Source organism: Phoxinus phoxinus (genome assembly GCF_949152265.1).
Source record: "Phoxinus phoxinus genome assembly, chromosome: 13".
Classification (NCBI taxonomy): Eukaryota; Metazoa; Chordata; class Actinopteri; order Cypriniformes; family Leuciscidae; genus Phoxinus; species Phoxinus phoxinus.
This window is the reverse complement of record NC_136888.1, coordinates 35,019,217-35,036,716: the sequence shown is the minus strand read 5'-3', so window position 1 is coordinate 35,036,716 and position 17,500 is coordinate 35,019,217. Positions and strand designations below refer to the sequence as shown.

At 42.8% G+C, this 17,500-nt stretch overlaps 1 protein-coding gene across 3 annotated transcripts in view; it reads right to left on the bottom strand.

The window, feature by feature from the left end:
• LOC307009881 (cysteine-rich motor neuron 1 protein) overlaps positions 1 to 17,500 on the bottom strand; it is a 71,653-nt gene that overhangs the window by 9,576 nt on the left and 44,577 nt on the right. The window contains exons 6-10 of one of the 3 annotated variants that reach the window (XM_079634064.1): positions 15,315 to 15,443; positions 14,149 to 14,302; positions 5,280 to 5,401; positions 2,895 to 3,119; positions 1,158 to 1,376 (exon numbers count right to left, since the gene is read on the bottom strand). In XM_079634064.1, coding sequence (XP_079490190.1) covers positions 1,158 to 1,376; positions 2,895 to 3,119; positions 5,280 to 5,401; positions 14,149 to 14,302; positions 15,315 to 15,443 — 849 coding nt within the window. Of the gene's footprint in view, positions 1 to 1,157; positions 1,380 to 2,894; positions 3,120 to 5,279; positions 5,402 to 14,148; positions 14,303 to 15,314; positions 15,444 to 17,500 lie in introns of all 3 variants that reach the window. The other 2 variants (XM_079634063.1, XM_079634065.1) reach the window with 2 other exon arrangements.

Below are 17,500 nucleotides of genomic sequence, written 5' to 3'. Positions count from 1 at the left end.
GTCTTCTCGGGTCCATTTGGAAAAGGCATATTTATTTTAAATTACCCGAGACCCGAAGCCACTAATACGCCTTTGGCTAAGCCACACCCTAGAATGTAGATTGACCAATCACAGTGCAGCCAAGAACGAGCTCCACAGCGGTCCGACACTTGTTCACAGCGCTCCATTGACTTTAACACCGGCGTCTCGTATGTTTGGTCTCGGCAGGATATTACCGTCGTAGTTTTATCAGAAATATGGCTAACCGTTGTGCCGGGGGCGTTTGTAACACAGATACGTGTTTCCCAGAAAGGTCCGTTTTTCCCTTCCCAAAACCGGTCAAATCCTGACAAGTGTCGTCTTTGGATTAAACTGTGTGGACGTCCTCAGTCAGCGAAACCCCTCAAGATCAACAACACACTTTTGTCTCTAAGATACATTTAGCTTTTAACCTTACTGTGAAGTTACACTAGTTAGACAGGTTTATGCTGGTTTATGTCATGATTTCGGTTCTCTACGCTAATTGTTGATACGCTAGCACACGCTGCTAATAAACACAACTTTATACTCGCGTAGTCCGTTTGCTTTGTAATAACGATTATAGTGAAGAGACCTAACGTTACCCAGCTCTGCATTAACAGTGTTGCTCCTGATATTGTGAGTCCCAGTCTCCGTCTCCATTAGGATATGCGGTGGGTCATGTTTTGACTGTGACCGTTATGCTTTTGCCTCTATTTGGATGCCTTGTTGTTGCTTGCGTTTCACCGGTATGTCTTGAATATAGCCTTCGAGCGCACACTTCTGCCTACTTCTATCGGACACTTTATTTGCTGCTTTATAAAAGTTTGATAAGTTCAGCAGGAAGATCCGTCACAGCATAAGCCATGTTGATACCAAACCAGAGCCCAGATGAAGTTGTCGGAGGTAGCAACAGTAACTAAGGGGGGCGGGGCTTAGCCAAAGGTGAATACCGAACCCGACCCGTGTCCGAGACACTGGTCTGAGTTTTGGACCCGGACCCGAACCCGCTCGGGTCTCGGGTCGGACCTCGGATTTTCGGATCCAAGTGGACCCGTGAAGACCTCTACTCTCAAGCCCTCCCCCTCCCCAGCTCCAGCTCCCCCTCCCCAGATCTGTGACGGGGTTAGTCAGTCTATTGATGATTCGTGATGCCGTACCTGGGCAGACGGAGCAGCAGTGGTCTTTGCTCTTGACGGGAGCGTGACAGAGAAGCGGAGGACACACTTCAGCGTCGCACAGCACTCGTCCCTGTCGACATGTACAACGCGTACACTCATCCAGACTCCACGTCTCTCCTTCCACGTACAGCTCTCCACCCGGAGCGCGACACACCACCATATCCATTCCCTCCGGCGGCTGCCCGCTGCCCGACTCGTCTGCTTCACACACAGACACAGACACAGACACAGACACAGACACAGACACAGACACAGACACAGACACAGACACAGACACAGACACACACACACACACACACACACACACACACACACACACACACACACACACACACACACACACACACACACACACACACACACACACACACACACTTCTTGAGCATCAGATCATCATATTATACTGATTAAATTTACATTTAAAACTAATTTAACTGGTTTGCTCCTATAGTGAGCTAAGACAGCACACACACACTATAGGAGCAAACCGGTTAAATCTAGGATCTTCAGTCCTCATGTTTGTGGTCTATCACATTTTGAAAATCTTATAAGATGTAAAAAACTCTTTGGTGTACCCAGCATAAGTAGCCAAATTGACCGATGAGTGAAAAGTTTAATTTGAAACCCTGGACAGTAGTTTACCGGGACTCTCCTCATGACAGATGTGTGAGTGTGTGTGTGTGTGTGTGTGAGCGTGTGTGAGTGTGTATGAGCGTGTGTAAGTGTGTGTGTGACCTTGTGTGTGACCGTGTGTGAGCCTGTGTGTGAGCGTGTGTGAGTGTGTGTGTGACCGTGTGTGTGAGCGTGTGTGAGTGTGTATGAGCGTGTGTATGTGTGAGCGTGTGTGTGACCGTGTGAGTGTGTGTGTGTGTGTGTGTGAGCGTGTGTGTGAGCGTGTGTGTGACCGTGTAAGTGTGTGTGTGAGCGTGTGTGAGTGAGCGTGTATGAGTGTGTGTGTGAGTGTGTATGAGCGTGTGTAAGTGTGTGTGTGACCGTGTGTGTGAGCGTGTGTGACCGTGTGTGTGAGCGTCTGTGAGCGTGTGTGTGAGTGTGTGTGAGTGTGAGATTGTGTCAGTGTGTGTGAGTGTGTGTGCGTGTGTGTGCGAGTGTGTGTGTGAGAGTGTGTGAGTGTGTGTGTGTGAGTGTGTGTGTGTGAGTGTGTGAGCGCGTGTGTGAGCGTGTCACGTGTGTGTGAGTGCGTGTGAGTGTGTGAGTGTGTGTGAGCGCGTGTGAAAGAGAGTGTGTGTGAGAGTGTGTGTGAGTGTGTGTGAAAGCGTGTGTGTGTGTGTGTGAGAGTGTGTGAGTGTGTGTGTGTGTGAGTGTGTGAGTGTGTGAGCGCGTGTGTGAGTGTGTGAGTGTGTGTGAGCGCGTGTGAAAGAGAGTGTGTGTGTAAGCGTGTGTGTGAGTGTGTGTGAGCGTGTGTGTGAGTGCGTGTGAGTGTGTGAGTGTGTGTGAGCGCGTGTGAAAGAGAGTGTGTGAGTGTGTGAGAGTGTGTGAGTGTGTGTGTGAGTGTGTGTGTGTGTAACCGTGTGTGTGTGTGAGCGCGTGTGTGAGCGTGTGTGTGAGAGTGTGTGAGTGTGTGTGAGTGTGTGTGTGAGTGTGTGTGAGAGTGTGTGTGTGTGTGTGTGTGTGAGCGCGTGTGTGAGCGTGTGTGTGAGTGCGTGTGAGTGTGTGAGTGTGTGTGAGCGCGTGTGAAAGAGAGTGTGTGTGACGTACCCTCACAGCCGGGGCAGCACTGCTCGGGTCTGAGCACCGGATGGGCACAGCTGGGCACCGGGCAGGAGATCAACACACACATCTCTCGCCCGGCGTGGCAGAAACAGTCCCGGCATCCGTCGTGCCACGCGTCTCCCTCCTCCACGCGCCGGCCGCCGGCCGCCAGACAGAAGCCGGAGGAGATCGTGACGGACGCGGCGGTGCTGGACACACTCCTGTCTGTGTCTGAGGGCGACAGCATTCAACACACACGTCACACTGTAGATTACTAGCTCTTAATTATTTGATTCATTATACAGAAGTCAACATTTGAAGTGGATCAAAACCTTTCATCAAAGTTATACAGGAATTTACATTTACATTTACATTTAGCAGACGCTTTTATCCAGAGCGACTTACAACTGAGTCATCGTGAAGAGGCAAAAATAACGCAAGAAGTGCTCAAAATACAAAGTTCAGGCATTGAGTAGCATAAGCCAGACAAGGGAGGATTAAAGGATTTTTTTTTTTTTTTTACTTTTTTTTTTTTTTACAATTTTTACAATTTTAAATTTTTATTTTATTTTACCCGTTCGTGTCGTAGGACAAACTTTGATGAACTTTTTTTGATCCACTTCAAATGTTGACTATAGTGTTTACACTGTACTTACATTTTGAAAATAATTCCTGTAATTCCATCTATATATCTTAGAAATAAATGACAGTAAACATGGTAAAGATTACAGCTATTCTATTAAATAGCTATTATATTACTATTCTATTATGGCAAAACAAAATACTGTAATCAGTGTTATTTTACTATCATTGATATAATATTATATAGTACTTCTTTCTATATTTCTAATTTTCATTTTCATGCTTTATTTGTTTTTTCAAAATATCTCTGTATAGACTTTTTATATTTCTTATTTTTATTTCAGTTGTACTTTGTGATTTAACTACAAGTAAATGTTGCAAATGTTATTTTATGGATTTAGTTTTAAAACAGTTTTAAAAATGTAAAATGAGCATAAAGTAAAGCCAGTACAACTAAAACTCACTGTATTAATACTTGACCATTTAAAGCTCATTAGGTTACCATATTAGAATGATATTATCATAGTGTAATATGAATATAATATCCTATTTTAATCCCCGTCTCCTGAAATAAACTGATATTTTGCCAATGATGGGTTTATAATTATGCTCTGGATCCACAGAACTGAATGAGTGTGTGTTTGCTTGCTTTAAGCAGTTTTAGTGATGGTGAAGTTTTCATCTCTCTAAATATTTAAACACTAAAAACTGATCCAGATGTTTGGGAATAGCCCGAACACCAGACTCAAATACACTCCGCAAACACACTATATTTACACAGAGAAACACAACGAGGGCATGAAACTGAGTTCACAGTAGAAATAACCTGCCCACAAACCACTCGAGCGAGTCCTGTAAACCTGCACATGAGAAGTGTCATCGGGGGAAATTACTAGAAATCACATTCATTCTCATAATATCTGCAGCGTCAGCTCTTCTCTTCTCAGTCTCTGAAACGCTTCCATCGAAGATTCAGTCTCTAAGCTCCGCCTCTCTGAGAGCTGCTCTGCTGTGATTGGTCAGGAAGCAAACGCTCATTATCATATCTGAGTCTCAGCTCTTGATCACAGTGATACGAACAGTAACGATGGCGTGGGTTTTACCGTCTCAATCTCAGAACACAGCGTCTTCTCGACATGAACAACACGAACCAAACTCTCCCAGTCTCAGATACACTACAGTGTTTGAGGGGGCGGAGCTAAGAGACGCTGCTCAGCCAATCAACAGCACAGGCTGGCATTATGCAAATCAGCTACAAACCTAAGGTGTATATGTTCCCTTGCATTTTTTGTGCATATGTGACCCCGGACCACAGCACCAGTCTGGAGCCGCACGGGTATATCTGTGGCACTAGCAACTATACATTATATGGGTCAAAATTATCCATTTTTCTTTTATGCCAAAAATCATGAGGATATTAAGATCATGTTCCATGAAGATATTCAGTAAATGTCCTACCGTAAATATATAAAACATGTATTTTTGTGAGTGAATGCAGCACAATCGTGAACATAAATGCACAACTTTAAAGGAGATTTTCTCAATGTTTACATTTTTTTGCTCCTCAGATTCCAGATTTTCAATAGTTGTGTCTCGACCAAATATTGTCCTATCCTAACACACCACACATCACTGGAGAGATTATTTATGCAGCTTTCAGATGATGTATACATCTCAATTGTAAAAAAAATTACACTTGTGACTGGTTTTGTGGTCCAGGGTCACATATGGAGGTTTTATAAATCGTTTGCTGGAACAAGGCCTCGTGACCTCTGACCCCCACAGTCCGGCTCTGACCCCCAAACTCACCGTCGCACACACACACGCTGCAGCCCTTCCTGCTCTTCTTGAATCCGTCGACACAGTGTTTATCGCAGGTGAACGGAGGACACCTGACGCACCGGCACATCTCACACCCGTGTTTATTCCTCCTGTGGACACACACAACACACACGCCATCAGCTGTCGATCCGGCACATCACAGACACATTCTTTCATAAGGCGAGTTCACACTACAGGATTATAAACCGTCGGGCGTAACTGTGCGGTTCACACTACATGACTCGCTCTCTGTGAAATCATGAGTGTAAGTTGTTGAGCTGTTCACACACACGACACAACGTGATTGATCCGCAACAGGAGGTAATGCACTACACGAGTCGACAACAACTCTGTCACCCAACGATTATATCTTGTCTACAAACCACGTTTTGTCACGAAAAATCACGCGATCCGGACATGACGTGAAGCAGCACGCGCGCCACTACCCAGCGAAGAAGAACACAAGTACACAACACGCGAGTCTTTGTTTGAATATGGACGTCAGACAGAAGTTAGTGCTGCAAACTGTTTGCGCGATGATTTGCTCTGAAAAAAAAAAACGCGTATTTTCCCGGTGACCTCAACCCATGCCTTGCTCTGATTGGCTGTAGCTCATGACATCACATGTGGTTGAGTCGTGCGACAGCTCCGGATATCTAGCATGCTAGATATTTTTCTGGGCTCTGCGAGGCGTCTGCGAGCGTCTTTGATGCGTTGTTGGCTCTTTCATGCTAACAGATTGGCGAGCGTTCATCGGCCGCTAATCCCCCGCGATTTGCACGCGATAACAACCCGACCTGTCGGCGAGCTCAACGATGTGCAAATCGGGCTTAAAATCCTGTACTGTGAACTAGGCTTCAAAGCTGCAGTGTGTCATATTCAGGAGGATCTGTTGACAGAAATGCAACATCATATGCATAACTGTGTGTTCAGTGGCGTATAAAGACCTTACATAATGAAGCGTTATGTGTTCATTAGCTGAGAATGAGCATTTCCCTACACACACCGCGGGTCTCCTTACATCCACATGTTTCTACACACACCGCGGGTCTCCTTACATCCACACGTTTCTACGGTGGCCCTGAGCGGACACACGCGTTTCGTCACTGTGTTGTTCTTCATGATAAGAAGTGAGCTAAAGTCAGCGAATAAAACACTGACACAATGATGAACAGGTAACAATAATATTCGCAATAAGATCGTTTTACTAAATATTTAAGTAAACCTAATTCCTTGATTTATCTTTGTAAAGAAACCTCATTGCTTAACTGGCTACTCTCTGCGGTCTCAGACGACGACATCACTTCCTGTCAGCCACCGTAACTTCTGTTGGGTGCAATTCACAACCTTACCACTAGATGCCACTAAAACTTACACACTGCACCTTTAATTCTTACCGTGCGTTCACACCGCCGCCGGAAAAGTGGCCGGAAGTCATTAATTTTTAACGAGAGCCGGCGGCGAGCTCCGGCGAGGGCGATGCGCCTCGACCATCGACATGCTTGTTTGCCATGACCATGATAACCATCGACATGCTTGTTTGCTTTGCGGCTTTAAATAAAGTTTAAAAAGAGCAAGCATTCGATCTACGTCAGAGCATCAGAGTGTCCACGAATCTTTCCACGGCGTCGTTGGCAGGGCGGCGAGAGCGAATTGAGCCGGCGGCGGTGTGAACGCACGGTTAAGGTTAGATCTGACAAGTTAATGTAGGATTTTTCACAAATCCAGAAGCAAATCTTTAGATGATTTAGGATTCTTATCCTATCTTACAAAATCTCATCTTGTAGTTAGGAATTCTTAAACCCCTCCATCGAGTTCGGTAATCAACTCTCAGGTCTGTTACCAAGCAACCAACGACACACTGGAGAATGGGGAAACAAAATAAGTGGCGATTTTAATTAAGTAAAGTTTTGATAAGCTCTGTAGAAAAGGCTAAGCCTAATGCTTTTATTTGAAGTGTTGGTGAAATAACACATTAGCGGACCAGAGAGAATAATATGGAATTGTTTCCAGAAAACTTCTTGCACAAAATAAATTCAAGCACTTTTAAGGACCTGCATCTATGCATGTTTATTTTTGTGAATCTGAAAGAGAGAAATAATAATTCAAGGACCCGTGGGAACCCTGTCTTGTTTCTCTAGCCTAGCGCATAAGGTCTATAGCGTTTGTCCTAAATGAGGTCCTAACTGAAATTGCCACGGTTACGAGACAGAAAAGACAGGACTGGGATCTCTCAGTAATGCACCCCAGGTCACCAGTTCACCCAGCACTAACCAGCCAACAGAAGCGCAGCTCCACTCCTGTTTCCAGTTCAGAACCACTTTAACTTCTGAGGACGGATGAAAGCACGTCTCACGATACCTCATAATAACGCAGGACACTTTTATGCGTATAGCGGCGGGATTCATTAAAGTTTGGGCGCGATACACCGGATCCAGATGTTCACGCGGGTCTAACGGGCATCTGGTTCTGCTTTATTCTGCTGTACGAGAGCTTCACGAGTCCAGATAACAGCAGCAGAAACAGGTCAGATCACCCCAACACACGCCGCTAGTGCTCTCGCTAGTGCCCTCGCCGCTAGTGCCCTCGCTAGTGTCCTCGCTAGTGCCCTCGCCAGTGCCCTCGCCGCTAGTGCCCTCGCCAGTGCCCTCGCCGCTAGTGCCCTCGCTAGTGCCCTCGCCAGTGCCCTCGCCGCTAGTGTCCTCGCTAGTGCCCTCGCCGCTAGTGCTCTCGCTAGTGCCCTCGCTAGTGCCCTCGCCGCTAGTGCTCTCGCTAGTGCCCTCGCTAGTGCTCTCGCTAGTGCCCTCGCTAGTGCTCTCGCTAGTGCTCTCGCTAGTGCTCTCGCTAGTGCCCTCGCTAGTGCTCTCGCTAGTGCCCTCGCTAGTGCTCTCGCTAGTGCCCTCGCTAGTGCTCTCGCTAGTGCCCTCGCTAGTGCTCTCGCTAGTGCCCTCGCTAGTGCTCTCGCTAGTGCCCTCGCTAGTGCTCTCGCTAGTGCCCTCGCTAGTGCTCTCGCTAGTGCCCTCGCTAGTGCTCTCGCTAGTGCCCTCGCTAGTGCCCTCGCTAGTGCCCTCGCTAGTGCCCTCGCTAGTGCCCTCGCTAGTGCTCTCGCCGCTAGTGCCCTCGCTAGTGCTCTCGCTAGTGCCCTCGCTAGTGCTCTCGCTAGTGCCCTCGCTAGTGCTCTCGCTAGTGCCCTCGCTAGTGCTCTCGCTAGTGCCCTCGCTAGTGCTCTCGCTAGTGCCCTCGCTAGTGCTCTCGCTAGTGCCCTCGCTAGTGCTCTCGCTAGTGCCCTCGCTAGTGCTCTCGCTAGTGCCCTCGCTAGTGCTCTCGCTAGTGCCCTCGCTAGTGCTCTCGCTAGTGCTCTCGCTAGTGCCCTCGCTAGTGCTCTCGCTAGTGCTCTCGCTAGTGCCCTCGCTAGTGCTCTCGCTTGTGCTCTCGCTAGTGCCCTCGCTAGTGCTCTCGCTAGTGTCCTCGCTAGTGCCCTCGCTAGTGCTCTCGCTAGTGCTCTCGCTAGTGCTCTCGCTAGTGCTCTCGCTAGTGCTTTCGCTAGTGCTCTCGCTAGTGCCCTCGCTAGTGCCCTCGCTAGTGCTCTCGCTAGTGCTCTCGCTAGTGCCCTCGCTAGTGCTCTCGCTTGTGCTCTCGCTAGTGCTCTCGCTAGTGCCCTCGCTAGTGCTCTCGCTAGTGCTCTCGCTAGTGCCCTCGCTAGTGCTCTCGCTAGTGCCCTCGCTAGTGCTCTCGCTTGTGCTCTCGCTAGTGCCCTCGCTAGTGCTCTCGCTAGTGTCCTCGCTAGTGCCCTCGCTAGTGCTCTCGCTAGTGCTCTCGCTAGTGCTCTCGCTAGTGCTCTCGCTAGTGCTTTCGCTAGTGCTCTCGCTAGTGCCCTCGCTAGTGCCCTCGCTAGTGCTCTCGCTAGTGCTCTCGCTAGTGCTCTCGCTAGTGCCCTCGCTAGTGCTCTCGCCGCTAGTGCCCTCGCTAGTGCCCTCGCTAGTGCTCTCGCTAGTGCCCTCGCTGCTAGTGCTCTCGCTAGTGCCCTCGCTAGTGCCCTCGCTAGTGCCCTCACCGCTAGTGCCCTCGCTTTTATGATGCATAGATGCACTTTTATGATGGATAGATGCACTTTTATGATGGACAGATGCTCTTTTATGATCATAGAGGCACTTTTATGATGGATAGATGCACTTTTATGATCATAGAGGCACTTTTATGATCATAGATGCACTTTTATGCATAGATGCACTTATGATGCATAGATGCACTTTTATGATCATAGAGGCACTTTTATGATCATAGATTCACTTTTATGATGGACAGATGCACTTTTATGATCATAGAGGCACTTTTATGATGGATAGATGCACTTTTATGATCATAGATTCACTTGTATGATCATAGACGCACTTTTATGATCATAGATTCACTTTTATGATCATAGATTCACTTTTATGATCATAGACGCACTTTTATGATCATAGACGCACTTTTATGATCATAGATTCACTTTTATGATCATAGAGGCACTTTTATGATCATAGACGCACTTTTATGATCATAGATTCACTTTTATGATCATAGACGCACTTTTATGATCATAGATTCACTTTTATTAATATAACTCAGATTGTATTCATCTAAAAGAAGAGTGTCATATACACCTATGATGGCTTGAGGGAGAGTAAATCATGGGCTAATTTTCATTTTAAAGTGAACTACTCGTGTAACTAGAATCAAACACGTCCCCTTGCTGGGCCGCATGCAGTCGAGGTGTACAGTACACAAACACAGTCAAGCTTTAGCGTTTTCACTGCTGACTCGACACATATTCCAGCGGCCCTTCACGTCCTGTCAAATCCAATGACATTTTAGCCCCATTGAATCGGGGAAACGATTTAAGACCCCCTTTGTGCGGAGTCCGACTCGCTCGACTGCGTGAAATGTCAGTGTAAACAGTCCCTCGTTCTCGGTGACACACACACAGGACTCGGTCACTCATCTGGACCATAATTCAGAGCCACGGGTTACATATTCCACAATCACTGAGAAAAATCATGCTATCACCATGATGAAATTATGGCTGGCAATTCATTGTCATAGAGAAATTATGATTAACAACTGAATGTTACATTATAGCAAATAAGCTAAAAAAAAAATGTAAAAGCATATTTCTGTCATAAATGTTTTTAAGGTGGGCTGATTAATCCGATCTGATCTCCTCAGTGCCGTTGCATAATATTAAGATTAATATATATTTTTCTAAAGTTTAGAATTATAAATAAAGTGAAAACGTTCCAAAGCGCTTTTGCAAGTCATACCATAAACTCAGATGGTCCCAGTTAATATGGACCGTTCATATAATGGACCATACAAATGTGTATTTCATAGCTTTTATATATTCATTTATTTTCTTTATTTTGATAATAATACGTGACCCCAGATGATATATGATGACCCTGGATTACAAAACCAGTCGCACGGGTATATCTGTGGCAATAGCAACTATACACTGTATGGGTCAAAATTATCCATTTTTCTTTTATGCCAAAAATCATGAGGATATTAAGATCATGTTCCATGAAGATATTTAGTAAATGTCCTGCCGTAAATATATAAAACATGTATTTTTGTGAGTGAATGCAGCACAATCGTGAACATAAATGCACAACTTTAAAGGAGATTTTCTCAATGTTTACATTTTTTTGCTCCTCAGATTCCAGATTTTCAATAGTTGTGTCTCGACCAAATATTGTCCTATCCTAACAAACCACACATCAATGGAGAGATTATTTATTCAGCAATTAAACATTTTTTACACATGTGACTGGTTTTGTGGTCCAGGGTCACATATATTATGTGATTGGATTTATAAAGCACTATTATGATCAAGTCAGGCCTAATTTGGACAAAATCCAGTGCACAAGAGTCACTGGTTACAACAAACCCGTTAAAGGGATAGTTCACTTTGAAATTAAATGTTGGTATGTTTTATCTTATCTGAAGTGCATCCAAGATGTCGGTGTCTTTGTCTCCGCAGTAGATTCAATTTTGATATTTTTAGGTCAAACCGTTCTTGTCTGTCAGTCATATAATGCAGGTCTATAGGCACTGTCTCCAAAAGCATGCAGAGAAAAGTCCACATTACACAATTCCCCATCGTAAGTGCACACTGATGGCCTAAGCTCGCGCGAACTCATCCGGGAGTGTTGAGTTTTCACTTATTCCCAGTTTGTAAGCCTTCTATCTTGACACACGACTCACTTCATTGTTCAGGCCAATCAAAGGCACACGTTGAGCCGTACAGCCAATCACACGCGTTTCTGCTGAGTTTAAAAATGCAACGTCCAATCGAAGGCGGTTAGATTAGTTTCCGGGGAAGAAATCCGGTGTAAACAGATCAGATGGACGTGGTTGTGTAAAAGAGATAAAAACGATATAAATACTGTTCGTTTTATCACACAAACCGCTTGTTTTGTGTCTTAGGCCATCAATGTGCACTTACGATGGGGAATTGTGTAATGTGGACTTTTCTCTGCATGCTTCTGGAGACAGTGACTATAGACCTGCATTATATGACTGACAGACAAGAACGGCTTGACCTAAAAATATCAACATTGAAACTACTGTGGAGACAAAGACACCGACATCTTGGATGCACTTCAGGTGAGATAAAACATACCAACACTTAATTTCAAAGTGAACTATCCTGTTAAGCTAAGAGAACCTTGTAAAAATGATAACTATAAACACATTATCGATCAGGGTTTACTGAACTTAAGGGGTTTGTTGGAACCGGCTAAAGATATTCTAGAAACAGAAGAGGATCATCTTCCTCGAGCGGCCATGGTCTCTGGGTCTGTTTCCAGATCTGTGTTGCATCTGTTTATCTTCCTGGCAATAACCGCCAGCTACAAACGCTCACAGCAGAAGATGATCTCGACATGAGCCACTATAAACAGGGATTTCCTCTGGAGCGAGACGAAAGACGGGCCTCAGACTTCTAAAAGCTTCTTCTGAAATGATCCCGGAAGCCCTCCACCCCCCCGAGGGAGCTCAAACCCCGGGCATCCAGTGAAAGCCTATCCTCTCCGTCCTCCACTGGGGGCCGCGGCTCACACACCAGTGAACTCACACCTCACGCTCACACACTGGCGCTTTGTGTCGACGCACGCCTGATCGCTGTGTTGAAACGGAGGGACGGTTTTGAAATGAAAGCAGAGTGTGAGGAGAGCAAAGCGCCCAGATGTTTGACCAGGTTCACGGTCATGGGGGGGGGGGGGGGGGGGGGGGTCAGGCTGTTTAACCCTGAGGAAACATTGTTTTAACCCTGTGATGAGGTCGTTTTTGACACTGGATCAAAATTGTTTAAATCCTTTTTAACCCTGGGTTAAAAGAGCACTGCAATTAACCATAGATTATTATTATTTGGCTTACTTTTAACCCTGGTTTTTAAAAAAATGTCACACTTCTATTTAGACAGAGGATAGCACTGCATTTAAGAGTTAACATTATTTTAATCTCGTTTAACTCTGGGTTAAATTAACCCTGGGTTACATTTTTTCACTTGTGTTTAGAAAGAAGATAGCACTGCAATTATCCATAGGTTATTATTATTTGGATCACTTTTAACCCTGGTTTAAGAAATATTTCACACTTGTATTTAGACAGAGCACCACGTTTAACTCTGGGCTAAGATGATTTTAATCTTTTTTTATCCCTGGGTTAAACAACTTTTCACACTTGTATTTAGACATTTAACCCTAGGTTAAAATGACTTCAATCATGTTTAATGCTGGGTTTAACAACGTTTCACACTTGCATTTAGACAGGGGATAGCACTGCATTTAACCCTGGGTTAACATTATTTTGGCTCGTGATGAGGTCAGTTTAACCCTGGGTTAAACAAAGTTTCACACTGATATTGGTTAGCATTGCATTTAACCCTGGGTTAACATTGTTCAACCCAAGTTAATAGAGACTGCATCAAAGGGTTAAAATAATGTTTTATACAGATATTCAGACAGAGGTTAGCACTGATTTTAACCCTAGGTTAACAATATTTCATACGGATATTCAGACAGAGGTTAGTACTGCATTTAACATTATTTTAGCCCGTGATGAGGTAATTTTAACCCTGAGTTAAACAACGTTTCACACCAATATTCAGAGGCTAGCACTGCGTGTAACCCTAGGTTAACATTATTTTAACCCTGTGATGCGGTCACTTTTAACCTTGGGTTAACAATGATTCACGCAGATATTTATAACTTTATTTTAACCACATGACAAGGTAATTTTTAATCCTGCTATAACAATATATTAACCCTGTCCTGTCATTACTTTTATCCCTGGGTTAAACAATGTATTACATTTGTATTTAGACAGAGGTTAGCACTAGGTTTAAACCTGGTTTAACACTATTTTAACACAGTGATGAGGTCACTTTTAACCCTGGGTTAACACTATTTTAACCCTGTTCTGATGTCACTTTTAACCCTGGGTTAAACAATGTTTTACACTTGTATTTAGATTGAAGTTAGAACTGTGTTTAAAGATGGGTTAAGATTATTTAAACCCTGAAATAATTTTTAACCCTGGGTTTCACACTTTGAAAGAGGTTAATGGGGCCTTACCTCTGCATTTAAAAGTTCTAGCCATGTAACCAGTACCAAAAATATATAGTGTAAAGTGATGCAGTGTTAAGGCGATTTAGTTAGCAAAAGACAACTTAGCATAACCTTGCTCAATGCTAACTTCAGTAAAAATCCATGTGATAAGTGCCTGAGTTTATGCTTCAATTATACTTCTTATATTTGGTTCTGAGATGAAGATACTGGTAATGAAGAAGACAAGTGCAGAGATACGAACTTACACATATCCATACGGGCACGTCTTGCTGCAGGTCAAAGGTCGGCAGTTTGGTGGAGATACTCTACACTCACACACTTCACAACCGTAGATGTCTTTATCATAACCCATGGGACAGTCCAGAGAGCAGGACAGCGACACATCCGGACAGGTTTCGTCTGAAAAAACAATTATTTACACACAGTCAAACCTACATCACAGTTTATTCACTGTAGTTTATAAAATGGTGATAAAATATGAGCAGAACTCAGTTGATATCTGACAGTTTTTGTCCATCCTTCTGTTAGACTGTCTCTCTCACACACACACACACACACACACACGCACGCACGCACGCACGCACGCACGCACGCACGCACGCACACATGAATTATGTTGAATATCTGTCAGCTGGTAAATTTAACTACACAATTAGATAATACCAGTTTAGCTCAACCAGTGACCAAGCAATGCTTCATGTGTTCAGTGTGTGTGTGTAAAGAGCATTAGCAGTTACAGACACACACTGAAGAACACATGACCAGCTCAAAGTGGCCCAATCAGTTCTGGTCACAAATTTTTATAATTTTTACTGGTAGTCACTGTATGAAGAATATCTGTGTATAATATGTCACTTTATTTTGCACTCCTCACTTACATAAATGAACTATAGTGTCCTGCACACACTAGTAACACAATATAAAAAATGAAATCTGGTGTCTGAATAATTTTGGGTTTGACTGTACAAAAGATGATCAGTGAACGGTCAAGTCAATACACAACAATACACGCTTTACAGAAAGTCATCTCACGTCTAATTCCAGCTCACCCGCTCACACGCCCCGTTTCCTCGGTTAAAATCACAATTTTCTCACGATTTAAAAATAGTTGGAAACATTCGGGATATTGTAAGTAATCAACTTAACAAAATATATAACACTGGCCTTGTGATTTTGGGATATTTTAATGCACAAATATTACATATTGTACCTTTAAACTCACACGAGAAATGGGGAATATAGTTGATATCTGTGCGGCGGACTCGTGTCTGAGGTCATTATTGCTCGAGTCAGTGTTTGCTTGTGTTGCGGGCCGCTGGCACTTTCTCAAACACAGAGCTGGGAGTATGCTGGAGCGGTTTGCACGCAACACAGTTCTCATGGGTGTGTGTGTGTGTGTGTGTTTACTCACTGCTGACACACTGGCACAGCAAACACCCGCTGGGATCTTGCTGGAAGCCGAACGGACACTCGTTCCCGGAGAGAGAGCAGTTTTCCAGCGGCGGGCAGAGCAACGGACTCACCGTCTCATAGGACGGCTCTGGAAGAGAGAGAGTTACTGATGAAGCTCGGAAAACAAGAATATGGGGCAAAAGTTCATTTATTCCAGTAATTCAACTTAAAAGGTGAAACTAATATATTATATAGACTCATTACATGCAAAGTGAGATATTTCAAGCCTTTATTTGTTATAATTGTGATGATTATGGCTTACAGATTATGAAAACCCCAAATTCAAAATTAGAATATTGTGAAAAGGTTGTAAGCTGCAAACATTGTTTTAACCCTGTGATGAGGTTGTTTTTGACACTGGATCAAAATTGTTTAAATCCGTTTTAACCCTGGGTTAAACATTGTTTCACACTTCTATTTAGACAGAGGAGAGCACTGCATTTAAGAGATAACATTATTTTAAGCTATTTTAACTCTGGGTTAAATTTTTACACTTGTATTTAGACAGAAGATAGCACTTCAATTAACCCTGGGTTATTATTATTTGGATCACTTTTAACCCTGGTTTAAGAAATATTTCACACTTGTATTTAGACAGAGCACTGCGTTTAACTCTGGGCTAAGATGATTTTAATCTTTTTTATCCCTGGGTTAAACAACTTTTGACACTTGTATTTAGACATTTAACCCTAGGTTAAAATGACTTAACCCTAGGTTAAAATGACTTAACCCTAGGTTAAAATCACAGAGCAACGGACTCACCGTCTCATAGGACGGCTCTGGAAGAGAGAGAGTTACAGATGAAGCTCGGAAAACAAGAATATGGGGCAAAAGTTCATTTATTTCAGTAATTCAACTTAAAAGTTGAAACTAATATATTATATAGACTCATTACATGCAAAGTGAGATATTTCAAGCCTTTAGTGGTTATCATTTTTCAAAATTAGAATTCAAAATGAGAATATTGTGAAAAGGTTTTCATAATCTGTAAGCCATAATCAACAAAATTATAACAAATAAAGGCTTGAAATATCTCACTTTGCATGTAATGAGTCTATATAATATATTAGTTTCACCTTTTAAGTTGAATTACTGAAATAAATGAACTTTTGCCCATTATTCTACTTTTTCCAGTTTCACATGCATATTGGTTATTGTTTTTTCACCAATTAATAAATCCATCAAAGAGATCAAAAACTGCTCACCAAGGCTGTGTTTATTTGATCAAAAATACCGTAAAAAATATGACAATTAAAAATTCTATGTGAATATACAGTAAGTGTAATTTATTCCTGTGATCAAAGCTGAATTTATCATCATTACTCCAGTCTTCAGTGTCACATGATCCTCCAGAAATCAGTGTAATATGATGATCTGATGATCAAGAAACATTTATGATTATTATCAGTTTAGAACACAGTTGTGCTGCTTCATATTTTTGTTGATTCTTTGATAAATAGAATTGTAAAAAAAATGTTTTTAGTGCTGGACAACAATTACGATTAATCGCATCCAAAATAAAAGTTTGTGTTTGCATAATATATGTGTGTGTACTGTGTTTAATTATTTTGTATATCTAAATACACACATATGCATATATATTCATTTAAGAAATATTTGCATGTATATACACCGTGTATATATATATATATATATATATATATATATATATATATACACATACTTTATATGATATATACATATTTTATATATAAATACAAAATATTCTTCAACCTAAACATGCATATGTGTGTATTTATATGTACAAAATAATTATACAGTACACACACATATATTATGCAAACACAAACTTTTATTTTGGACGCGATTAATCATTGCTCAGTGCCAAAATATAGGTAATATATAGTGTATTGACTGTAATATATAATCATTTTTAAGATGAATTTTAGTCTTAAAGGGATAGTTCACTTTAAAATTAAAATTCTGTCATCATTTACTCACCCTCAAGTTGTTTCAAACCTGTATTAATTTATTTCTTCTGCTGAACACAAAGAAAGATATTTTGAAGAATGTCAGTAACCAAACAGTAGTCTGTACCCATTGACTTCCATAGTAGGAAAAAAAAATACTATGAAAGTCAATGGGTACAGACTACTGTTTGGTTACTGACATTCTTCAAAATAT